The sequence below is a fragment of the Cygnus olor genome, chromosome 3 (assembly GCF_009769625.2).
Source record: "Cygnus olor isolate bCygOlo1 chromosome 3, bCygOlo1.pri.v2, whole genome shotgun sequence".
NCBI classification, from domain to species: domain Eukaryota; kingdom Metazoa; phylum Chordata; class Aves; order Anseriformes; family Anatidae; genus Cygnus; species Cygnus olor.
Window position 1 is genome coordinate 46,994,807 of NC_049171.1, and position 22,377 is coordinate 47,017,183.

Here is a 22,377-nt window from a genome sequence, read left to right on the forward strand (position 1 = left end):
CATACCCTACTAAATTCTCTCTTCCCCAAACTGATGGGTCTGGGCACATTCAGCTGTTCCTGATCATTGCTCCACACCTGTGATTGTTCCTATTGCCCTCCTCTGAACTAGATTTCAGAGCCCCTGTTGAGCTGAGGGGACCAGAACTGTATTTAATATTCAAATGCTACTGTATAACCCCTGGGTTACTAATGTTATGGCCTTTTCTGTTCTGTTCTCCATTTCCTTCTCAATCACTTCTGACATTTTCTATGTTTTTTTTGGCCACTACGGAGAACTATGGTGACATTTTCATAGAACTATCTATTGATTACAACATAAGAATTCTTCCGAAATAGTCATGGTCAGCACAGAATCCCATCCATCCTTTCCAAATGAGGTCAGGATTCTTTGTCCCCTGTGCATCACTTAGTTTATCTACATGGACTTTTAATTGCCAATTTATTGCTCACTTACTATCACTAAGGTCTTCCTGCAGCTCTTCACTCTTCAGTCATTCTTCAGCCTTTACCTGGGCTAATCTTATATTAGCAAACTCTGCCAGCTCTCTGTTCACTCTTTCTTCTATATATATGAACATACCAAACAGTTTAAGTCCTAGCATAGTCCCTGACAGAACTCCACTGGAGATTTCCATTTTGAGAGCTGGTCAGTTATTCCTGTCCTTGCCTTTAAGTCAATTATTTATCAATGCCAGGGCTTTCACCTCTTGTTCTGTGGTTGTTTCCCTCTAAAAAGCAGTCTCTTTCAAATATACGTCTCTTTCCAAATGCATTTAGAAATACAGCACAATTATACGTACACGACCTGTAATATCCACACTTTAAGGCAGGACTTCTCCTTAAGAAAACCATATTGATTCTCTTCAACTGTATCATTCTTAAAGAAGCATCCCCTAATTCTGTCTCTGCATAGTTTTTATTAATTGATCTTGTACAGACTTCAATGACTTTGTAGAAGCAAGGCTCTTGAACTTAGAAAAGCCAATGGCAAGTGGGAAAATGGACAGATAACATGAGTTAATACCCTAGTGAACACAAGTCATTTCGTGATTCCCACAGAAGTTAATGCCGTGCTCCTTCAAAGCATCTTACATCAGCTTGCTGGCTTTAAAATGTTAAGAGAATTAGTTGATACAAATGCATCAACTTTTCTTTCTTAGCTATGGACAGCATCAAGATCAGTTCATATTTCAGTGAAATACATTCCAGAATTGTGAGCAAAAAAAACTTTGTTCATTTTTGCAGTATTTTGTGAAAAAAATGTAGATTTAGAAGTGTTCTTCTGAAAGGCTATACAAATCCACATATGGCTACTGTGACTGCTTTCATGCAAACACACCACTCTAGCCATACTTCTACACATGAAGAGCTGTAAACCATTTCCAACTTCTGCCGGAAAGATAAAATCCGGATTTGTTCAGCAGGAACTGCTGTTTCACCAACCTCGTAAAGCCACAGTGCCATCATCAGAAAGCTTATTTGGATCGAGAAAAACTTTGGCATCAGCATCCAAGGAGTCTTGTACATATAAAACTCGCTGATTCTGTAGTCCAGTATTGTAAAAGTGAAAATACCTAAAAGAACAAAAGAGGGTAAAATCAGTATGAAGAACTCAGATTTTCAATTAGGCTAGCAAGATAAATTTGTGTAAGATTGTCAAGAAATAAAAGGCAGATAAAAATATATAGAAAAACAAGCTTTGCAGTAGAGCAAGAACCATGGCTTCCTTTTGGCAATCAGAGAGTCATTCATCCTCTGTAGGTGCCTTGCCCCACCCTTGGCACAGAGGAGGCCCAGACACTAATTTCTGTGAAGATCAGAGGAATCTCAGCTCAACAAGATATAAAGATTATACAAAGGAGACTGTAGAATGCACATAGAATACCTTTTAGCAATAAAAACTGCATTTACTACAGTGCATTTCAAACAAAGCAAAACATTCTATAAATTCCAAGTAACTGTCTGCTAAAAAGCTCTGGCAGTCTTAGCGTTTCTGTTACAAGTGTTGGCAAAGGTTCCCACCTCCTATGATCTATGCTTTGTCATTCACTTATCTGCTTTCAAGCTGCACTGGGCGGTAGACAAATGTTCAAATGAAACAGAACTGAAATTGTTTCATCTGTATTTCCCAAGATCCATAACAGGGTGTGCATTTTGAAACAGCTGTAGGAACAGAGTTACATAATTCTCTTCAGTGAGAGATACTGTTCACATTAGAAGACACTAGAGAAGACAAAAATTAGTAACTGTATTTTATGTAATTCACAGGTACTACAGTTTCCTTCCTTCAAAGAACTTGTCTGAGTTCTACTACAAAAACCTGCAACTTAAACCAAATAACAGCTTCACCCAGGGGAGCAGGGAAAGCTATGAGGTAATGTTCAAGCCTGAACATAAGTTTACCCATTCCCTAAGAATGTCTAAGACTTGGACACAGGCATGGGAACCTGGTAAACCCAGAATGGGGAACTACACTTGCAAAGGCCTAGCTAACAATCTGCACATTGAACATGTTCAAACACTAAACGTATGTTCAGTGAGCAAGAAAACAGAAATATTCAAAGCAACAAAAGAAAAATATGTCATCTTCTATTTGACCATGCATTTTCTAGCCAATTGTATCTCTGCAATGCTAAGCAATAAGCTGAGAAGCAAAGGTCAAACAATACGACTGTGACAGCAGAACACTCTTCCTTTTTGCAGAACATCTTTTACAGAAAGATGTTTTTACATCCTTTTACAGAACATCTCTTCAGACACTGTCCTTCAGCAACTGTTCTTCAGCAGAAAATTGGTATATATTCAATTTAGGATTTTAGAAGCTGTTTTGAAAAAAGGAATTCCTAGTGCTTTTCACTGGCTGTGACTAAATAAAAGTCCGACCAGCTGCTCAAAGTAGGACCAACATGTTTTAGAAAATATTTAGAACAACGTGCACCTGACAGACTTGTGCTTTTTCTAGGATGAAGTGCCTCTACCTGAGGGACCTGGAAAGGAACTCCTCAGAGTTTTACTTTTACTTGTTCTACAATGTAGTTTTGATAAATTCATTATTCCTGTTACAAAAAGATGACAAAAGCACAGGACGATAATATGACTGGGAATTAGAGACAATCAAGCATCTTATGCTCTGCATCATGCAACATATTAATACTGGCTTGAACACATTTTTCCTAGGTCCCAACAATAAAGGAATAAATGCAAACATGATTTCCAATTTATCTTGTAGTTGCTTTTGACTTGCTCCACATTCATCATCATCTACAAAGACATTCCTCACATACCTCTTTCCTTTCTTGAAGTGGCAACTGTACTTAGGATAATCGTACAGTTCAGTCATTCGTTCTTTGAATAGTCCTCTGACGGGACACTGCTCAAGAAAGGGTACTGTAAGCTTGTTCTGAGCCTCCACAAATGCCTGTAAGAAAAAAATCCCCCCCAGAATACATGAGTTCAAGCAGAAATTTACATTTCCCACAGGAAACACTTTTTTTGATGCAATGCATTGCCAACATCTTTCCCCCATATAGGGTGTGTAGAGTCACACCTGAACAGCCTCACATACTTGTCTGCATTATTAAATGCTGCAATGTTCTAACTAGATTGATTCTATATCTTGAATAATCTATTGCACACATTAGGGTAAGCAGTGGTCAGGACAAAGACAAGCTTGATTCCTGCCACTCCCCTTTAAAAAGAGGGCACCAAAGCCTTTTTTTTTTTTTTTTTAAAAAAAAAAACTCTCCCTGTATTTATCTAAATGGTATAGATAAAGCTAAGTTACAGAAAACACCTAGGAAAAGTCACCTCTTACTTCATCACAAATATACAATACTCCAATACTGTAGAGCAGATCAATTAGAAAATTGGTAACGAATCCTTTTGCCCATATCTATGACTATCATTTCAGGAACCGTGAAGAGCTGGAAAATGATACAAAATGTCATGTGTACCATCTGGTCATCCTATTAACAAAACACTTAGGATTAGTCCCAGCCAGTATTTCTTGGAAGGGCCAAAGTACTGTCCTTCACAAGTACAGATGAGGCATTTTTTCCCACCCCATCCACAGATCAGTTCTTAGTTACAAAAGACAAGAATATGTAACATCCAAGAAGCTAACTTCAAGGGGTCTGTTTTCTTTAAAACACTACCTCAAAGATGCAAACATGTAACTACAGTGGCCAAAACCATTACCACTCCAGCTGCTTGTTAGAGGCTACCACTCCCATGACAGAGATGGAAAAACTGGTGCTATGTAGGTGTTTCACCATCCCTACTTACAGCACAGTGCATTAACATAAAATTAATACCTAAGCATCTCAAGGTGACAGGGTGTGAACCACAGCTGTTAAGAAGCAGACACACAGGCTCTTCTGTTAAGATGGAGTAGAAAGGACAGGGCACAGCACACGAGCTCTAAGTCACAGCCAGGCTTTGCAATGCCGGCATTTTGCAGCACCACGCAGAAGCCACCCTCTGTCACCGCAATGTAGCAAGGACTCCAGCCTGAAATCCCAGACCCCACCTCTTGCTTACACGGGTTTCTTCCCCAGTTCCTTTGAATGAGGTTATTGTTTCTACCTGTCCCGATTCTGTCACGCAGCAAGCAGATCAGTGCATGGTAATGCCTGAGCTGCATTCCACAGCAGGGTATGAACTACAGGAGCAGGTGGGCTACAAACCACTTTCTATAACCTGCATTTCACGACTCTTCAGAAATGCCACCTGCTCTACAGAGCACCCGACACACATTTACCAACTGCCGTCAATGTTTACCCATTTATCAGTTCTTCAGGTAAAAAAGCGGAAAGAATAGAACATGAAATTCTTTCAGTGGCATTTTACAGACATTTCACACAGCGAAAAGTGACTCCACGAAGCAAGGAGAATGACAGATTCCCTCTCTCATTCACCTTGCTGCCACAGCAGTACATGGCCAACAGCTGCAATGCATGCCAAGCTTTGTTTTCAGAGACTTGTCAGGCTACAAGGTAAGGAAGAAAGTGCATTAATTAGGGTCACTCTCCACTTGAGAGGTATTTGTTCATGTCCAACAAAGCATACAGAAAGCGATAAGCTTTAAATACAAGTGCAGAATTAGTAATGCTCTAAGAACACTTGGCAAAGTGCTGAAATACATTAGTTTAAGAACACGTGGGCTGGTTACATGTAAGTCACCGCTCAAGGATGACAAAAAAAATAAAAATGACCAGCACAACACTGAAAAGGGAAAGGTACAGAGGGCTAACGGTTATGACTTCCGGACCTTTACTCGAGTTAGACTCCATGCATTGGTGAGGACAGAGTCAGGAAATTATCTCCTGAGAAAGAAGAAGGAAAGAGGTGAATACATTGCTGAGGAAAAGCTGATCTTTTACGTCTGATTTCTCTTTGAGGATGGTACTGGCATAGGCAGTTTTAGCATCCAGCACGGCAGCACAGCACATCCCAGTGGTATGTCAAAACATTTCTCTGCTCAGAACAGCTGCAGCCACCACCTTGTACCACTCTAACACTGTTCCCCACCTCCATCAGACGACAAAATAACTTAACCAAATCTACCCAAGAATTACATATATCTGAATCTGTTTTCTCTAAATGGAAGCACATGAATTTCAAAGAGCACAGACATGAAAATCCAGACAGCACATACCACACTACCTACTCTAAGTGCTGTGACACCCTCAGAGCAAACCTGTCTTATTACGAAGATGTATAAAACTATCCATTAGACAGGCAAAAGCACTTTACACTTGTATTTAGTGGACAGAAATCAGCACACATCTTTGTTTCCTAGATCAATAATGTGACCAAAACGGCAGCATTGCCACAGGGGTATAATGGGACCGTGGGTTACTCACTTTGAACTATGGCCACCCTTTTACCACATTTGCTTTCATCACTGGTATTCAAGGAGAGAAACTTTTCCTTGCAAGTGTTCATTGCACAAGAACATGCTTGCAAATCAACTGTTGCACTCAACTGAATTACTAGTAACCTTGCTTTTACAGCAGTTTCGCACACTTTTCCCTACTTCCACTTAGATTCATCTTTGCACCAAAGATGACCAGACTATAAACGGGAATATCATTGCTATCTAAAAAATGAGGTAGGAATTACAGGTTTTTGAAAGAGATCCTGTGCAATTTGGGATATGTTCTTACATATTTGATCACGAGGTTGCACTCATATTCAAAAGTCACTATATATTTTAAATATCAACTCAGTATCAACCGTGCTGAGTTAAACAGATGCCACCCATGGTATAGGACTAACAACAGCTGTCCATACACCTTCATGAACCTCCAGAGAAAAGATTTTACCTGTTGAAATCCACATCTGATAAACTATCATCAGCCTTGACCCAGCACTGAATTTACTACTAGAAGAACAGAATAAGGGTCAGTGTAAGGCGTATGCTTACGCACGCCTCAGAAAATAACGTAACTTTGAAAGGACGATTTCTAAAGCGTGGCAGTAGGAGCAGAGACGTTCTACTTAAGGCTGAAGTGTTTGGCTATCACTTCAGCATGTCAATTGTTATTTTTAAAAATTTTAAATTTTATCTGAACAACAAGTGACAATTTTTTTAACCATGCTTTGTTACAAAGTATCAGCTTTCCACATGCTACCACGCTATTCTCTCAACAAGATAACGGTATCTACCCAAGAAGAAAATTGCCAAAGGCACTCACAGTATACTTTCCAAGGAGAATTCTTAGGATAGAAATTGTATTTAAAACATTACCAGTCTTTGTCATTAATCTGTAAAGAATTTACAGTTTATTAGTTACCTCCGAAGTCTCCATATGTATCTTCTCAGTGCACTTCTGAATACAAGAGGGCACATACGTTGTATCAAACATTACAAAACTAGGACAAGAGGGAATGGCCTCAAGTTGCGCCAGGGGAGGTTCATGTTGGAAATTAGGAGACATTTCTTCTTAGAATGAGTGGTTATGCATTGGAACAGGTTGTCCAGGGAGGTGGTGGAGTCACTGTCCCTGGGGGTGTTTAAGTGGTGCTGGATGTGGTGCTTAGGGACATGGTTTAGTGGGTGACATTGGTGGTAGGGGGATGGTTGGACAAGATGATCTAGAGGTCTTTTCTGACCTTAATGATTCTATGAAAATAAAACTACACAGATTTCTGGTGGCTTGCCCCTTAGCATTTACTTTTAGTATTACCTCAGGATTTATCAAAGCAAAATTCAAAATGCAATTGCAAAACTATCAAAAAAGTAAATAAAAGTCTGTTCTCTTACAATTACAAGTCCATCTAGTTTTGAGGGTTTCAATTCTAGTCTCAGCCCAAACACACACCTGTTCATAATACCACAGGTCAACTGTCTGCTACATGATCCCTGCTTTTTCATCCCTTGTCCACACCTCATGTCTGAAACAAGCTACACATTCCTGTCTACACAGCTGTTTCAGGGAGGTACGATGTTGTATATGACTGACTTACAGAAGCAAAAGACTTTCCTAGACTAAAGCAGAGCTTATATCCCACAAAGTGTAAAACAAGCCAAGAAGCTGGAAAGTCCAACCAAACCAAACCCAAGACACTAGCAAAGTGTGGTTTTGCAGTTGTGGCCTATGTCACCACCAGAAGTGTTTTACCAGAGTAGCAGAACACTGCAACTGAGCCAGGGAAGTTTCCTCAGTTTGTCTGAAAGGTCAATGAACAGTAGAGCAAGAACCCACCATCTGCCCTCTTTTCTCCAAAGTAAGATAGGAATTTCCTCCTCGGATTGGTGCTTCCGTTTCTATTTACGTATCTGCAGAAGGGATTTTTAGTTGCTTATAACTGTGCATAACTACATGCAGCATTCACACACAATAAAAATAGTACTACGGTAAGCACACAGATCATGGACATGGAAGTGTGCATTTCTTGAACAACGGCTTCTCAAGAGACTGAGGATGTGACTTGATTATTGGCTTCATCAGCTCTAGAACTGCTCACCTGACGAGAAACAGTCCTGGTTACGTACCTGCAGATTTCAAAAATTTCTTGTATAGATGTCTTTTTACAGATTTTCAATAATTTCTTTTAAGTGATGTTTCACTGACACCTGTCAACACAGAAAAAAAGCAAGCCTACCCTTTTATTTTCTATGACCACACCAATGCCTGACATGACTATTTCTGCAAAGTCTAGAGTTCAAATGTAGAATTCTAAACGTATTTGTCCAGCTATTCAACAGCAAACACTAAACACTATTTTTGTGTGAGGAAATATTCCTAACCACATAACTGAAGTTCACCCTTCACTTTTAGCATAAACCAGAATTTTCCCTGTTATACATACACAAATCAAGCGTGTTGTAAACAGGAACTGAATAGGAGCTTTTTCACTGCAGATAAGCATGAATGCCACAGGAATTCTTCTAGTTCTGTCTTTAATATGTAGCAAATTAAAAGGTAGCCTATTGGACGGGGTGGACACCAGACATTTGACTTTTCCCCAAAACAGATGGAAGTGTGGGACACTAAGGAGCACATAAAGAAAGAGCGGGACTTGGAAGAGGAGTAGGGAAGGACACAGATCTCAAGATCAGTGACTTGAAGTCTTGAAAAGTCTACAGAGTATGCTCCGAATTCTCTCTGAAGCCTGCTCCTATACCAGCGTCTGGTTATTATTTGATCTGGTGGGTACAGAACAGCTACTCTTCATGAGTCCTGTAGAATAATCTCAAGAACATGGAGATAAAACTACTGAGAAGGGCTAGCAAGAAAGAGTGGTTGTCAGCAACCTCTGCTGCAGAGCACGAGAAAGCAAGCAATAAAGCAGATGAAAGGCTTAGCACTTCAAGACTTCTTTCTGACCTCTTCTGTGAAAGAAGTAGGAAAGCAAAATTCCCTGTTGCTTACTAACTCCTGGAACATAGGAAAAAGAGGACCTACACAAATACAAACAGGAACTCTCTCCACTGTTTGCATCATGCTACTGCAGCACTGCAAAATTCTGCCAAGGCGTATGTTTTCTGGAGTACAGGCAAGTAAGATTTAACAGCATTTTCATTCCACCAAAATGACACCTTGTGTCTGGGCAGCTACATTTTTCACAAAGATGTTGCAATTCCCCATTCCTTATTTTGTCTGCTATAAGCTACAACCTCTAGAGGAGATTCACCCTCCTTTAACTTTTCTTCCCCAATCTGTTCACAATATGTGGGAAAAGCATTGAACATGGGGGCTCAAGAAGTCATGTACTGTCATTTTCTCAATCCTACCTCTCTTCCACAGGATTCTGAAACCACCTGAATGGGTATTTATATGGTTGCTATAAGAGAAAGACAGAACCGTAACTCCCAACAAATATATCCCCCTGAATTTCACATAAAACGATCCTATATGTACCATTTCTTAAGGATACCAGAATCAAAAGATGAAAATACTCCAAACTTACTACCAATCTAATTTCCCTTGTTAATGTCCCCAGCTGAGTTTTTCATTAAAATCCTAGTTTTTCACTAAAATACGAAACCTTTTTAACGCAGGTGAATATTTATAAATCCTGACAGCCTCCTATTTCTTACTTTTAAATCTGTGTACATTTTATTTTACTCTAACTGTTGCAGTAAATTATATTCAGCCATCCTCTAGCTCATCAAAATGTTATCGTGTAAGCATATACATGAGAAAACCTGGAAGAAATCTCATGAATGGAAAGATACTTTGCAGGATTTTTTTTTTTTTAAACAAAGAACCTGCCCTCTGTCTTCTTTCTCACACAGACAAGCACAGCATATAGAACCCAGAGCTGCAGCTCTGGAACTACAGCTGTCACAAAGTTATTAGCCATTCTAAGGGGGAATCACACACTTGTCACTGTACCAAGAAGGAAAGGCAAAGGAAAAGTTTTTTTTCTACCCTTTCTTACCTGTTTCAGTCTGGCAATTTTAAATGTACTTACGACGGAAGTATAGTGCTCTAAAATCAGAGCATTTCTCTTCAATATGCCAATATAACCTTGAACATTTGAATTGCCTAAGAAAAATGGGTGCAAGTCAAGTAGGGCCTCTGTTTTCCAAAATGTTTGACCGACCTAGGTTACACCAAGTGTCTCAGTCTTTCCCCCACCATAACATAAAGGTGCAAAATAACAGCACTACTCCGTTAGCCCTTTAAGTATCAGGTGTACTACATTACACCTACATTCACAATGGGAAGTTTTAAAAAATTACGGAATACCCATGTACTTAGCCTGTAAGAAAGATCTAAGTTGAAATGGACATTCCTGAACAAAGAAAGGTTACCTTTGTCTGCTCGCTGTCGGGATCTTCAAGCCAGCAGTATGGGTCGCTGATTTTATGTCCATGGTAATCCAACACCTGAATTTATAAGAGACAATGCTTTATAAAAAGAGACATGCATACAAGCAAACTCCATTAATCAGAGGAACAAGCTGCATCAAAATGAAGTGTATTTGGAAATTCACACAAGTACATAGGACTAAGAAGCAAAAGATGAGAAAAGCAGCACCTTGCTGTCAGGTGAGTTGCTAATTTTATCATTTTTGGTGGAAGAAATGAGGTAGCAGATTTATCCTCAGAAAAAACACAGGGCACCTGAGACATGTGGAACACAAACATCAATTCCTTCCACAAGCTAGACGAGAAGAATGACTTAAAAAACAAACAAACAAACACAACCCCTCTTCCAAATCCAGATGCTCAAGTGCAATCACAAAACCTGATTATGGGATACACCCAAAATGTAATTTCTGGTTATGTCTCTGGTTTTTAGGTGATTAACTGCCTCCTCCTGCTAATGTTCCTTGCAAATATTCGAGCAAAGTGCGCACAACAATATGGAAGTAAAACCACATGTTTTACCACGCAGGTTAAGTCTTTTATCTGCTTGCTTTCTCCAGTATACAAAAAATAAAACAAAACAAGATACCTGCTGTTAGGAGTTGCACAGTTCTGCCTTTCACTCAACTACTACAGGAAACACTGAAGCTTTTCCACTGCTGGCTCATCTCGGCAAACATTTTGGTTTAAAAGTGAGGTTAGCTGTGTAAATAATTCCTGGACCGGTGCCTGAGGCACGGCACTTTGTGGAAGCAGACGAAAACTGGCACAATTTTAGCCGAGACGACACGGTAACCCCCGTGTGCACCAAGTCATGGCCGCGACACGCGGAGAGAGGTCTATTTCACCTCCGAAAACAGATCCCTGGCTCTGCCGCAGCCCCGCTCCCCCCGGGGGAGGCCTGGCTTTCCCGGGGACACCCAGGCGGTTCGGGAAGCGCTGGGCTCGGCCCTGCCGGCCCGACACGAGCGGCAGGAGGCTGAGCGCCGGCCGGGAGCCCCCCGGCCCTGCCCCTGCCCTCGGCCAAGCGGCCGCCACCCGCGCCCGGGGCGGCTCCCCGCGGCCCAGCGAGGCGCCGGGAGGCCGCGTACTCACGGCGGTCTCGTCGCGGTACACCTCGGGGTACTGGAAGGCCTGCATGGCGACAGGCGGAGGGCAGCGGCGGGGAGAGGAGGAGGACGACGAGGAGGAGGAACCGAGGCGCGGAGGCGGCCGCAGGGCTGAGGCGGAGGCCGGGGCGGCAGCGGCCAGCAGCAGGCGTGCGGTGCGGCCCAGGCGGAGCGCGGCCGCCATAGGACCCGCCCCGCGCCGCCGCCATAGGGCCGGGGCCCGCCCCAGCCGGGGGAGGCCAGCGGCGGGCACGGGAGCTCGGCTCCCCCTGCTGGGAGCCGCCGCCCTTGGCGCAGCCTCTCCCCCTCTGCGGGGACTCTTTCCTCTTCGCCACCCCGCCGATGGCTTTCGGCTTCCTTAGAGTGAACGCTTTGGTTAAAAAATGAAATAAAATTGCGTTTTGATGCTTGGGTTTTGGGTGGTTTTTTCCTCAGCTCGCGCACCTTGATGCTGTCGGTGGGGAGAGGCTCGGGCTCTGCTCTCTCACACTGCCTGGAAGCTGCTGGAGATGAGGTTTCACTCTAAAAGCAAAGTCCTAGCTGGCCACCGATTCCCTGTGAGACCCATGGCTCCAGCACACCAACCTGGCCAGCTGGTGTTTGTCCCAGTCCCTCTGGTGTCCCAGCTCTGGTCCCACACAGAGGCAGGCTCTGACCTGCACGACTGGCCTGGGTGGAAGTTCATCCAGTGAAGGTGTTTTGGATGGATGACTTTGGGGCTCGTCAGCCAGGTGTTTATTTTACAATAGGGCTTCTCATATTGTACAGCTTATAAACCCTTTTCCTTTGAAGTAAGCAACCCACTGGACTCTCATGTCATAAAAATAGTGGAAACATGCAGCAGACAGTCTCTTGGTTCGTTGTCCAGCAGCATGGCTAAGCTGCTTTCCTTCCAAACTGCTGTTGCTTCAAAGTTTCCTCTCATAGCCCTCACAAAATCATTCTGTTACTGTGGGGAGGGTTTAACTGAACTTCCCCAAGGTAAACTCATGTGTACGTGTGGTACGTGATGGGAAGCTGGAGGCAATTATGTTTACACGTAGTGGTGTCTAAAGGCTAGAGCAGCCCAAGGAGTGTTCACAGTCCCCAGTAAAGACACAGTTTGGAATGACAATGACATAAAATATCCCAGAAATTGAATCAAACATTGATAGTTGCTGGCTCAGAAATGTGTCTTGATTGGTTTCTCTTAATGAAAAGAGTTACCATCTCTAATTGGGCATACTTTGGGGAAGGATTGTGTACATTCAATGAAATAAGGCAACGCAATAATGATCATTGTCACTAATTGACATAACTATGTTCATCAGCTTCATTTACATCCTAAACAACACCCGTATGGCTTCTTGTCTCTCATCCCTTCTCTTTTGGTCATTTTTCCTTCTTACCTTGTTGCTCTATTAATCTTCTTCTTGTGTAAGGCTGTAGCATAGCTGTCAACTACACCTTTTGTTCTACCACTCACAACATGCAGCCAGCAAGGTGGTTAATGGCAATGCCTTGATGATCCCAATGCTGCCAAAAGTTTGCTAGTTTTCTGGGTGATTTGCTCAGATAAATACTGAAAAGGAAAGGCTGAGCTTCCCAGGCAGAATATATATGCACATGAATTGCTATCATATAGAGAATTAGCTCAATACTTCTGTAAAGCTTGCCTGTGTGCTACACAAATATGCTGTATGTGTATTGTATATCGGAATCACAGGACAGTTTAGGTTGGAAGGGACCTCCAGAGGCCATCTGGTCTCGCTCAAGCAGGGACACCCAGAACTGCTTGACCAGGACCATGTCTAGATATTTTTGAAGATCTCCAAGGAGGGAGACTTCACAACCTCTCTGGGCAACCTGTGCCTGTGCTTGGTCACCCACACAGTAAAGAAGTGCTGGTGTTCACATGGAATCTCTTGTGTTTCAGTTCATTCGCTTTGCCTCTGGTCCTGGCACTGGGCACAACTGAAAGGAGCTTGGTTCTGTCCTCTTTGCACCCTCCCTTCAGGCATTTGTATTCATTGATACACATTGATGAGATCTCCCTGAGCTTTCTCTTCTCCAAGCTGGACAGTCCCAGCTCTCTCAGGCTTTCCCCATAGGAAAGGTATTCCAGTCCTTTGATCATGTTTGTGGCCCTCTTGGACTCTCTCTGGTATGTCCAGGTCTCTCTTGCACTGGGGGCCCAGAACTGGGCACAGTGATCCAGATGCAGCCTCACCAATGCTGAGTAGAGCAGAAGGACCACGTCTATTGACCTGCTGGTGATAATTTGCCTAACGCAGCCAAGGATACCATTAGCTTTCCTAGCAGCAAGGGCACACTGCTGGCTCTTGTTCAGCTTGACGTCCATCAGGAGCTGCAGAGCTGCTTTCCAGCTGGCTGGTCCCCAGCATGTCCTGGTGCCCAGGGTTGTTCCTCTCCACATGCAGCACTTCTCCTTGCTGAACTCCATGAGGTTCCTGTCAGCCCATTTCTCCAGCCTGCCAGGGTCCCTCCAGGTGGTTGCATAGCCCTCTGGTGAGTCAGCCATTCCCCCCAATTTCGTGTCACCCACAAATTTACTGAGGGTGCACTCTACCCCATCATCCAGATCATTAATAAAGATGTTAAAGAGGACTTGAACCAGTACTGACCCCTGGTTGTTACTGGCCTCCAGCTAGACTTTGCACCATTGACCACTGCCCTCCAGGCCCAGCTGCGCAGCCAAGAGAGTTTTGAGTAGGCTCAAAATTTTTGAGTAGCTGAGAATTTTGAGTTATCTCAACTGCAAATTCACTTTGTACCTAGCAAAGGCCTAGCATCTGATTCATATTTTCTGATTTCAGTTTTCTTGCAGATGTCTTCTTTTTCAGACTTAAAATGTTGTCCAGAATGAATGTATTTCACAGGAAATGTCCAGGATTTCTGGATGTTTAGCAGCTTGGTCAGACTTGCAGGTAGCTCTGACTGAGCAGCCATACATCCAAGCAGCCCAGACATTCCCACAATGTATCTGTAGACCAGCATCCTGCAGTAATAGTATCCCAGCAGACACGTACTGAAGTTTTGGACAAATGTACCTTAGGCACATGAAGAAATCTGACCTGCCAGGAGAGGGCAGGCTGACTGCATGCCACCATACAGCTGACCCAGAGGAGTGCCCATATGTTTCAGACTTGAGCAACCCTCTCAAACCAGTGCACAGCAATTACTGCATGGGCTGGCGAGCATCCAGTAATCACAGTAATTATCCATTATAATACCTTCCAATTCATCCTGGATACAGAGAAGGCGGGAATGTACAAAGAAACCCAAGTACATGGTTGTCCGAGATAAGATCGTTGGGCCTGTATTTTACAAGCAGTAATTTTCTTTCAAAGGTGAGCACCAGGGACAGGCAGAGAGTGAATTTTTTCTTTAATGTAAATTTCTCTTTTGTTTCTTGGGGTGTGGGGGGTGGGGGAAGAGATTGCATGTGAACAATAGCTGAAGGAGAAAATCTACACTGTCTGAACTTTTCTTATCAGAAAAGCAGTTATTACAGGTTACACAGTGTCTAAAACACTGCCCCAGACATGTTTTTCTTACCGGTGAGCTTGTACTCCCTGTACAAATGAAAGGGAGTGCAGTGTGCACTCTGTTAACAGAGGTACTTATTACAGAAGATGTAGCAATCTTCTCCCTTTTTCCGTATGTTTGTTTAACACAAAGTTAAAAGGGATTAATGTTGAGATTGTATCATAACTCTGAAGCCTAGTTTAATTGTTTAGTGTTGCAGCAGCAGGTAAAAATTTTAGTAAAATTTTACCTTTTCTTGGGCCTAAAAAAACCAAGCAGAATTCAGATATGATATTTGCTGAGTTTTGAGGATACGCTTCTGAGTAAGCAATAATTCTCTTCCTGTTCTTTAAAAGAAAAAAAAAGGAAATCTCTCAGTAGTCTTTATCATCTTATCACACTCCCATGTTAGCATGAATTTGATCATTTGAGAAACACATTCTCATCTCTGCTGATATTAATTACACTTCTGCTGATCATCCAGTCATTAGTAAATTTCTTTCGCCTTAGTCAGCAGATCCACAATGACTCACTGCAAGTTGTGTATTGACTCAGTAGGAAGTGACCTCATTATCCTTGTCAGGAAAGATCTTTTTTTTTTTTAAAAAAAAAGGCAAATTTTCTTTTCACCTTTCCTTTTCATTCTTTTCCCCAACCTCACTCTACCACTATGACTTGACAATGACTTGAAATTTTTCTGCTATAGCAAAAAGCCAGGCTTGTACCTTTGCTCTCGTTTTCTTAGTTTTTAAGATGTCATTTACTTGATTGTAAGGCACCAGTTCTGCTGTTCAGACATTTATCAACAGGTGTCAGCAGAACCTCAGTCTTTCATTAACGGGAAGGTGCTGAGGTGTACAAATAATTCAAGTTTCAGAGGAATGTGATTCTAAAAGTGTCGGCCCTGCTGGTTTTCTGTTTTGAAAGCACTGATTCAAGGGACTAAATCCTGTTGATTTCCAGTGAATCATAGATGTCTAAATATTGTTCCCCTACTATACACTTTAAATATGAAAATTCAGTATAATTTACAGTTAATTGAAGGTTTCCTTATTTTTTGAGCTGATTTATAAAGTACCTTACGTAACACAGAATATGTTTTTACTATTTAAGTTACAGAAACTACTACATGATGTAGGACTGGTCAACATTTGAAAGTGCAGTCAAGCAAAGCACTATTTCATTGTCGTTTACTGCTCTGCACTCTAAGGGACAGGATGGGTGCATTAAAGTCAGTGGCATGCTACAGGATCGTACTCTACCCTGGTGTTCTGGGCTGGTATGCTTACGCTCTGGTGCTATGAAGTCAGTTAAGTAATGTAGGGATATTCACATGGGGAGTTAGCATGGAATAGCAATTACAGAGAAGCTATTTCAAAGTATCTCGGGCAAATCTATCATGATTATAGTGTGATAAACCATATCTAAACTGGTGTATGAGTATCAACATAAATATCATCTTAGAATAACTACCTTCAATTAAAATATATTTTCTTAAACTGCAGGAGTCTTTTCAGACAGGTAAGAGTTAGTGTTTTAGGCTTACCTTTTCCTTCCACAGTGACCTTCCTTGTGAAGTGAAGAATGAACAAAATTCTAATCCTAAAAGAGGTCAATGACCAAATTTTTCTTAATTGGCCCTTTGTTTTTATTCCCCAATTGTTATCTGATAACAATTGGCCATTAAAAGAAGGATTTACCAAACATCAGAGACAACATAGGAAAATCTACTCTTGTATCCCTGAGTAGGGACTTTTACTGAATTTGGTGTCTCTGGGTCTTTTTATAGTTATCAGGTAGTCCTCCCGAGATTGTAAGGTTAGGTAACTATCTACTTATCCACCAGATCATGGTGTATTCCTGACACTTAGATTATATATACTTCCTTCAGCATTTCTGGAAGTGCATCCTAATCTTTTACAATTCAGCTGGGACTCCAAGGTTCATGTGTTTTGCTGTTCTTCTGAAGAAGGCTTTTTCAGAAAAGTTAGAAGGGTTTGACCTTTTGTTGCTACACACCATTTAACAGATGAGAAAGACTGTGACATAAAGCTCCACACAGTCAACGGAAGTTTTTCTACCTACTTTTTTCACCCCACAGATTTCACCGCTCAACCTTTCCTCCCTCCCACCAAACACAATTCTGCAAAACGAACTCTACCTTTATAAGCATCATCTTCTGTCTAATGAAATTATATTCATTCTTTTGTGTGGGAAGATAGCAAATCCATATTAATAAAAGGTACTTTTTTTTTTTTTTTTGTCTTTCTGTCTTTTATTTTTGGTGTTTTATGCTGTAAAAAAAATTATAAGCTAATTCCTGTTTTCAGGTCTTAAAACCAACTCAGATAACTTCCATATTGTTAAGAAAGACAGTATAAATAATTGTTACATGGCAGTATCTGAAAAAAAAATAGAGAGAGATATAAATATGAATTGGAAGGAGGCTTTTTATTCCTTCCAGTGCTGAAAATATGAGAAAGTATTGTTTTCTTGCTCTGGATGAAACATTCTCCCCACTGAAGTCAAAGCAAGTTTTGTCATTAATTTTAAGAGGGTAGGAATGTCACCCCTAATCTTGGCAGCAAGCAAAACAGAAGGCAGCTTCCTGTTAACAGCTTATGACTTGTTGACAGAATTTGAAATACACTAAACATAGGAAAACTGATATATTTTTCTTGGAAGAGAAAAGAGTTTTAGCTCCTTCTAAAAGACTCCACATTTAGAAATATCTTCTTCTGAACTCATCATCTATCCATGCTTAATACATTTCGAATACATGTGTTCAAATACCTTAGAAAAAGAGCTTTCCGTTGTGCCTCAGAAAACATTTGGTTTGGGTTATAATGCTATAGAAACTATAGATCCCTGAAGAAAAAATAAAATTTAGAGCACCAGAAATGTGATTCCAAACAAGACTTGAACATACCTTTGAGAAGAACTTCTCAATATGTGGGAAAAAGAAGGAAATAAGACTGTCTGCAATTTAGTGACCACTGAACTGGAAATGCAAACGACATTGGACAACGTACTAGGTTATCACTTACTGTAGTGCTCTGGCCACCCCATATAACAAATGATTTAAAATACTGTAACTACAATTCAATAATGGAGACAAAAATTAAAAGAAAGATGTAATTTTAGTTCCAGAAGTGCCTTCTAAGAAAGGCACTACATTTTGGTAGACACTAAATACTTATATTTGTTAAGGATCCAATTTTATTTTTATTCTTTTTACATTTAGAGGTGATTTTAGTATCACCTCTTTTAAAAGAGTATGAATTAAACCTAGTTCTGTATCTGAAGAACACATTCCAACATTTGTATAGCTGCATGTGAAATCTCTGTATTTCTAGTATTGCAGTGTCTATGCAATTCAGACACGGACCAGGGCTTCACCGTGCACTGTGTATTATTTTTTTTTCACAGATTGCTCCTCCCAGACTGGAAGGACAGTGTAGAAAAAGTAATGGTGTAAAAGGTGTGATGACTGCTGGCACACCTCTGGATTATCAGAGATGACAGTAGGGCTGGAATCTGCACGGAGGAAAATTATGTTGTGCTTGGTAATGGGGAAGATGGTATGATGAAGCAAGGAGAGAGGAAATCTGTTTACAATTGTGAGTAAAGAGGAAAGAGTGGGAAAGCACTCTGTCAAAACTGGGGAGGACCGTCTTGTGGGAACAGACATGCAAAAGGATGAAACATGGACTGATAATTTTAGCTGTGTGGAAGTATGTGGGAGGTCATAGCTTTGAAGTCTTATGTATCAAGATTTACACGGAGCCTTGATATGAGAAGCTGAGGCAGATAAAGATCTAGTCTAAGGGTGCTGACAAATTCAAGGACTAAGCAGCAGACGGGACGGTGATGTTAGCCATAGCAACTGCAAAAAGCAGCAGCAAAGAAAGCTTAGAAGAAAGATTAAGTGCTCTGGTGAGCCGTACTAAGCTTGAGCCGATGGCTAGACATTCAGAGAGAAGCAAGCTGAGATCTGGGCTTGGACAGAAGGGAGCATGAGTGGATTTGAGTCACCAGCATGAGCGGTCGGGCTTGTGTTTACAGACGAGCTTACCCAGAGAGGAGGTGCCCTCAACAGAGGGGGGACACGTTATTCACCTATTTTAGCATGAGATTTATTGATAATAAATGCTTTTAATAACTATGTGATTTTAAATCCTACCACCAAAACTTTTTAATACATAGATTCTAATCTAGTGCAGAGCTGGTACAGAAACCCTTTGTTGTTTACTGAGAAAATAGTCACTTTAGGAGATGAATTTTAAGTTTCTCAGGTTAAAACAACATTATTGAAAACAAATGCCTTGAATATATTTTATTTCCTACTCATGGTAAAGTGTGCAGTGATTTCAAAGGAACAGGACTTCCAAAGACTCAGTAGATATTCAAATAAGTATAACTTTTTTTTTCTTTTCACTTGGAAATTTTCATGATTTTTCAAGCTTTCATATCTTTTTAATTTTTTATGTTTATAGGGCTTGGAATTCTGACAGAAAGTGAGAGGAATAAGAAACTAAGACCAAGTTTGTGAAAATAAATTCCTTCTCTGAACATTTTAATTAGATGTTCTTCTTTTGCCTTCATTCTAGACAGAGGAGGCATCCTCTTTACTGACTGGAACAGGTTCCCAAGTACTGCCAGAAAACATAGAGCAAGTCAAGGAAATTGCAGAAATACGTATGACACATTTTGATGGAAGAAAATTGCACAAAAAAAATCCTCACAAACATCTAGTTCATATAATTCATCAAATTCTGGCAGGAGTCCTATTCTAAATCCTGCAAATGCCTGAGTCATCTAAAGACAAAGGACAAGGTGAATGTATAACCTTTGGTTATAGGGCAGACCTACTATTCCAAAGCTCTGCTGAAATTACCCAGAAGGACCCTTTATGCATCTTGGGAAAAAAAAAAGATAGCTTATGTGCTAAATAACAGTGACATGTCCTGCTTCCCATTGCACTTTCATAGGTACCCTGTGGTACCCTGAAGTCAATATTCAGCAGTCATTGCAGAACAGTCGACTGCTGCAGGTCATTTGATTCCTTACAAAAATTATTTAATTACCAACGGTTAAGTGTTCTAGATGAAATAAAAGTACTTGGGAAAGTAACTTAAAGGAGAGTAATGCAAGAACTAAGGACTGGGAGACCACATCTTCTACTGCAAGAAGGGTCTTGTTTGCCTAGTAGAATTTCTTTGATCTCTAATTATGTTAGATGTTAGTGTTGTAGTAGGCTTTTTTTGATCCCTAATAATGTTAGATGTAATGTCATTGATGTTAGTGCTGTAAATAGCCTCTCTCTGAATTCACTAATTAAATCTTTTAGTATTATTCATTCCCTCCTACCAAAACGTACTTCAGTAATCAAAAATATGATGGTAATTTATTCTGGCAATGTGACTATTTTGTTTAGATATTTACTTAAATAACTGTATTTTAGTAGAACCTCACAAAAGTTCATCCTCATCATTTAATTAGGTATGTATGTGAAAAGCCAGGAGGTATTTGGAGCTCGGCTGTGTTTGTTAGCTTTATTTATGCCCTTACTCTTGCGGACGTCAGGGTATTTACAAAGGTATAAAGGGTAATAGTGGTTACCACACCAAGTAAAACTTGCAAAATATCTCCATTTGCTTCATGATAAGCATGTTATCTAAATCTTGTAAGCACTAAAGAGATCGGAGAAAGAAATGTACCTTTCTCTTGTGTAATGCTACCTGGATTTTCTTTTTGTCTTGCAGGAGACTGGCACATTGCTGTTAGCTGGCCCTCACTGCCCCAGACTGATACACCACTGTGCCCGGTATCATACAGACCCAGCCACAGGCACGTGGCAATAGGCACATTTCTACACAGCTCATAGGATTTCCTTTTTTACCAGAAATAACTGAAGGTTGCTGCCTTTGTAAGGGCTTTCTCATGCTGGCAGGTCACGATCTGAGGCGGCAGGTTTGGCCAAAGACACGTGGAGGCACCAGGTAATTAGTGGGAATAGCAGACTTGCTCCAAGGCTCAGCCTTTGGAAAAAGCATAGTAAATTTAGTAACTGTGCCCCTACACCTACTTAAGAAACTGATCTGGCCTTCCAGCTTCAGGATAATAAATGTAACAGCCTCATTTCCTGGAGGGTGCTGAAAATAAACGAAGCCAGCCCCTTCATTCCAAGGAGTGGAAAAGTTGGCAATCCATCTTCTCCATGAGAAAACAAACAGAAGCAGTCCCTCAGTCCCAAACACTGGACAGCCCCCCCAGTTCTCCTTGCAGAAGAGCACAGAGCTGCAACCACACTTGACTGAGTTAAAATAACCTTTTTCTCTACCCTGGGGGCTGCCTGATGCACAAGTGAGACACTGGGCCAGGCACCAGGCTGGAGCAGGCAGTTTCCCTGCTGAGCCATCCACTTCCCTCAGCCCACTGTGGTGTGGGGAGGTTGAGCTCCTTCATTTACTCCTGCTAACTTCTCCTTTTTGGGAGCATTTGCTTGCCAGCTGGGAGAGGGACTCAGTGATCACAGGGAGTGCTACACCTGTGTCTGACGCTTCCTAGGTCATGTGAAAAGGGAATTCTCTCTGTCTTCCCCGATGCCATCCAACAGCTCCAGGCCCACTCATAATCCATTCCTGCACAGGCAGGATCAGGTTTGGAAGGCCAGTGTGGAAGTGGTGAGGGGAGCCTTCATCCCCCAGCACCCTGGGGCTCTGCCTTAGCACCCAGGCAGCCAGCTCATGGCTCTCCCAGCTGCGCTGGTCCAACGACTGGGCTCATGCCTATGGGCAGCTCTCCTGTGGTGCCTCATGGCTCTGTCACTCCACCAGGCCCTCGCCTTTCCTCATGTACATCTGAAGGACATCCCCACCATACGTGAACAGAAACAATTGGCTGTGGTTTTCCACACCTGGGTCAAATCTACTTTGGGTGAGAACAGCCATTCTGCAATACCTGCGTCAGTTCCTCAGTCACTGGTTTTTGCAAATCTCATGATCATTCCCCAGAGAGGAGCCCACCCATTCGAGGGAAACAGGCAATTCTGGAATGGCACTGTGGGAGGACATTCAGCAGGTCCGTGGTCCAGCCTGCAGCTCCACTACAAAGCAGGTGATGAGCTTCTAGCAGGAGTGAAAGCTGAACCAGGTTTCCAGCCCTAAGCCCTTCTGTCAAGATTCAGGTCAACTCTGCATCTTGCAATATTTTGCTGCTAATCTTACAGAATCCCATATTCACACAAGTGCATGCACTGACAGCCCATGTACCAGTACATACCACACCACCCAGTATGGTAAAAAATGCCCACTCCATGGGCTCAGGCTCCCTCCTCCCTTTTCCCTGCCCTTGCATACCTGCACACTCAGCGCTTCCCTCATACACAGCATGAAGATCTTCCTCTGGGTTT

General features: G+C 41.7%; 1 protein-coding gene across 1 annotated transcript in view; it reads right to left on the bottom strand.

Annotated features, from left to right (window-relative positions):
• LOC121067483 (prolyl endopeptidase) overlaps positions 1–11,656 on the bottom strand; it is a 103,949-nt gene extending 92,293 nt beyond the window's left edge. Inside the window, exons 1-4 of the mRNA XM_040552042.1 lie at positions 11,422–11,656; positions 10,270–10,344; positions 3,287–3,420; positions 1,446–1,576 (exon numbers count right to left, since the gene is read on the bottom strand). Of these exons, the coding sequence (XP_040407976.1) occupies positions 1,446–1,576; positions 3,287–3,420; positions 10,270–10,344; positions 11,422–11,619 (538 nt within the window). The 5' untranslated portion in view covers positions 11,620–11,656. The remainder of the gene's footprint in view (positions 1–1,445; positions 1,577–3,286; positions 3,421–10,269; positions 10,345–11,421) is intronic.
• Positions 11,657–22,377: the final 10,721 nt, after the last annotated feature.